The 3,630-nt window shown below is 42.6% G+C and overlaps 1 protein-coding gene across 1 annotated transcript in view; it reads right to left on the reverse strand.

Moving 5' to 3' along the window:
• Nucleotides 1–3,241, reverse strand: part of FMRFa (FMRFamide related propeptide) — a 4,736-nt gene extending 1,495 nt beyond the window's left edge. The window contains exons 1-4 of the mRNA XM_086544119.1: nucleotides 2,967–3,241; nucleotides 1,238–1,282; nucleotides 783–944; nucleotides 1–285 (exon numbers count right to left, since the gene is read on the reverse strand). The exon at nucleotides 1–285 is cut by the window's left edge and continues 1,495 nt beyond it. Of these exons, the coding sequence (XP_086400245.1) occupies nucleotides 1–285; nucleotides 783–944; nucleotides 1,238–1,282; nucleotides 2,967–3,232 (758 nt within the window). The 5' untranslated portion in view covers nucleotides 3,233–3,241. The remainder of the gene's footprint in view (nucleotides 286–782; nucleotides 945–1,237; nucleotides 1,283–2,966) is intronic.
• Between the last annotated feature and the right edge of the window lie 389 nt (nucleotides 3,242–3,630).

A 3,630-nucleotide genomic window follows, 5' to 3' on the forward strand; every position in this document is an offset into this window, starting at 1 on the left:
GAGTTGGGCACGACGAATCTCTTGCTGCGCTGGAGGCTGACCGAGTCCTTGGCGGCGGCGGCGGCGCTGCGCTTGGGTCTGGTGGCGGCGGCGGCGGCGGCGGAGTGAGAGGGGCCTTCTGGCTGGGCGGTGGTGGTCTGCTGGGGCTTCTGGCTGTCATCGCAGTTGTCGCAGAAGGAGGCGAGTTGGCGGTCGACGGAGCGGCCGTGGCGGATGCTGTTTTGATTCCTCTTCTTCTGTGCCATGAAGGCGTCGATCATTTCGTCGATGTCTCTCTGGTCGACACTGGAATCGGCAAATGATATTACACTTCTTTGCCAGAAATCTTGAAGATAGGCCGACGTTAAGATTTTGTTATGGACACTGATTGATAACTAGACATGATTGAATAATTGATAGCTATATAAAGAAAATATTTCACATGACGCACAACTCTTCACCTTATCTTTCTCCTAGACTGTTACATCTATTGAAATCCTCCTCGCCCACAAAACAACACAACAGCATTTTTTTTTTTCAAGAATACAAATTCCACAAAACGCTAAAACAAACGAACAAAAAATCCCAACAAATACATATTTCGCACAGAAGTCACATCCGGCCACAAAGTAACAATAATAATAATAATAATAATAATAATAATAATAATGCTGAAAACAAACGAACACACACACATATCGCCTCCTCCCCAACCTCTCCACGGGCCAATACACACACAAGAAACAACATAATCACGATATAATACAAAGAAACGAATACACGACGAGGCAACAGTTCCTTACACGGCGGGCAGTTCTTCTTCAGAGAGTCCGAAGCCATATTCCAAGGGACCGGCGGAAAGGCCTCCGTCAGAGCGTCCGAACCTGATGAAGTTGCGGTTGGGGCCGCGTCCGAAGCGGAGGAAGTTGCGGTTGCGCTTGTCGGCTGCGTCGGCGCGTCCGAATCTGGAATCGACGAGAGGAACGGCATTATTATTATTATTATTGCCCTTTATTATCCTTTATTATCCTTCTGGGATTTTTTTTTCCTTTGAAGGATTCCTGTATGTGAGTATTTTTTTTTACTGCGATATCTAATGAAATTCAATACTCAAACCTAACTATTTAGATTCAATATCAAATATCCAATTAGTTTGACTAGATTAGACATATATGTATCTTATCACACGTTTTCCGGGTATCCATCTATGAATCTTGATCAAAAAATAAAGTTTTTAATTTCATCCGTGGTGACCTACCTGAGGAAGTTGCGATCACCGCGTTTCTCATCGCCACGCCCGAACCTGGAGGTCAAAGGTGTATTTTAATGATATTCGTAAAAGTCTGTGTCTACGTTTAGGTGTATGAGAGTAGGTTTGAATGTGTGAATGTGTATGGGTGTTTGGATGATTTTGTGTGTGTGTATATCTGTGTGTGTTTGGTTGATTGTGTGTGTGTGTGAGTTTGTGTTTTGTGTGTGTTTGTGTGTGTGTGTGTGTGTATGTGTGTTTCTGTTTGTGTGTTTGTGTGTGTGTGTTTGTGTGTTTATGTGTGTGTGTTTGTTTGAGTGTGTGCGGTTTTGTATGCACATGCGTGTCTGCTTGTATATGAATTAGCTGTATCTTTATTCTGATATCTATTGCAGTAGATCTAATCATACACCAACAAATTAACCTTAATGCTGAATGCTTGCATGAATAACACAACAATCAATTCACGCATCAAAACCACAGTCACACATCATCACCTAAAAAAAAAAAAAAAAAAAAAACGAAAAAAAAAAAAACGAAAAAAAGGAAAACGAACATCCAATACAATCCTTCCTTCATCTACCCATTCTACAAAGAGCGAAGCAAGGCTATCTAATTACACACGTTCCTCGTCATTTCCTTATATGCCCCTACAAATATCCTGCGAGTGAGGATGGCAGAAGGGAGAGAGGGAGAACCCGTAATTTAGCGCATTAGTGGTCTCTTCTGTCCATATGGGATGTCTGGTAGTTATTAGTGAGAGTAGTTCGAAGTGCTACTGAATAGAAGATCGATATGTTTCTTATCTTAATTGGTTATATTTGTGTGTTTTTTTATATGCTGTTTTTCTTTTATTGTTTCGTTTTCGTCTTTACGAGGTCTGTTTTTTTTTATTGTCCTCTTCTCCTTTCCCTTCTAGTTATCTTACAACTTCTTTTCTCTTCCGTTCTTCCCCTTCCTATCGATTTGCACTTTGTTTCTTCCTTTCGTGGTTACTTTCTCTCCACCTCCTTTTCCTTTCTTTTTTATTTTCTCTCTTTTTCTTCCCACTTTTCTTTCACTTCTTTTTATTATTGCTCCCTACTCCTGATCTCTTCCTACTTCTCTTTAGCATTTTCTTGTCTCATATATATATATATATATATATATATATATATATATATATATATATATGTATGTATGTATACATATATATATACATATATACATATGCACATATATGTATATACATTTATATTATATGTATATAGATCTGTTTAATTTCCCCACTTCTTATTTATGTCTACTTCCTTTCCTATCATCCATACTCCCTCTCTTATTTTCCCCCCTCCCTTTGTCATGAATACCCCACCCCCTACCCCTTGTCCTAACCCCCTTCCCCCTCTACCCCTTACCCTGAACACGCCACCCACCTAAGGTAGTTCTTATCCTGACCCCCCTACCCCTTACCCCTTGTCCTGAACACCCCTCCCCTCTACCCCTTGTCCTAACCCCCCTCCCCCTACCCCTTACCCTGAACACGCCACCCACCTAAGGTAGTTCTTGTCCTGACCCCCTACCCCTTACCCCTTGTCCTGAATACCCCACCCCCTACCCCTTGTCCTGAACACGCCACCCACCTAAGGTAGTTCTTGTCCTGACCCCCCTACCCCTTACCCCTTATCCTGAACACCCCTCCCCTCTACCCCTTGTCCTGACCCCCTCCCCCTCTACCCCTTGTCCTGAACACGCCACCCACCTAAGGTAGTTCTTGTTGGAGTAGCCTCTCTTGGTGTCCTCCTGTGCGCTCATCATTGGTGCGAATTCTTCCATTTCCAAAGCCTGGCTCTCTGGGAGGAAGTACTTGAGGAGGCGTTTGTCTGGGGAGGCGAAGGCATCGTCTTGACCCTGGGCGAAGTCCTGCGAGGATGGCTCAAGGGCTCCTACTACTGGGGGCACTGGGGAGGACCTGGCGTAGTGGCTGCAGGTGATAGCCGCGAGGAGAGCCCAAACCGCGAAGAACATGGTGTTGGATCTGGAAGGAGAAACAGGAATTGTCGTCAATATTCATCTAGCTTTTCTATCGAGACCTCTATCTAGAAATCTATCCCTCCTTCGAAATCTTCCTGCTGTTTATATATTTTTTTTTTATATCTATATTTTGAAATAATTTTTATTGCGGAAGAAATAAACAAGTTCAGGGAAGAACGTGAAAGTAATCTCGCAAACGTCAGGTAATTGATATTAGGTGTGACGAGCACATGATGCATTTATACAGTACACAACATTTTCTCTCTCTGCCTCCATATATCTATCTTTTTTCATTCTCTTCCAGAAAAAGAGAGACAACAAATTAATTCAATATTCTCTACGTTCCTAATGAACATCGAAATGAACAAGGATTCGGTGCACGTTATATCCAC

Source organism: Penaeus japonicus, unplaced genomic scaffold, assembly GCF_977035675.1.
Source record: "Penaeus japonicus unplaced genomic scaffold, GWHDUDI00000001_assembly GWHDUDI00000014, whole genome shotgun sequence".
In the NCBI taxonomy this organism is placed as follows: domain Eukaryota; kingdom Metazoa; phylum Arthropoda; class Malacostraca; order Decapoda; family Penaeidae; genus Penaeus; species Penaeus japonicus.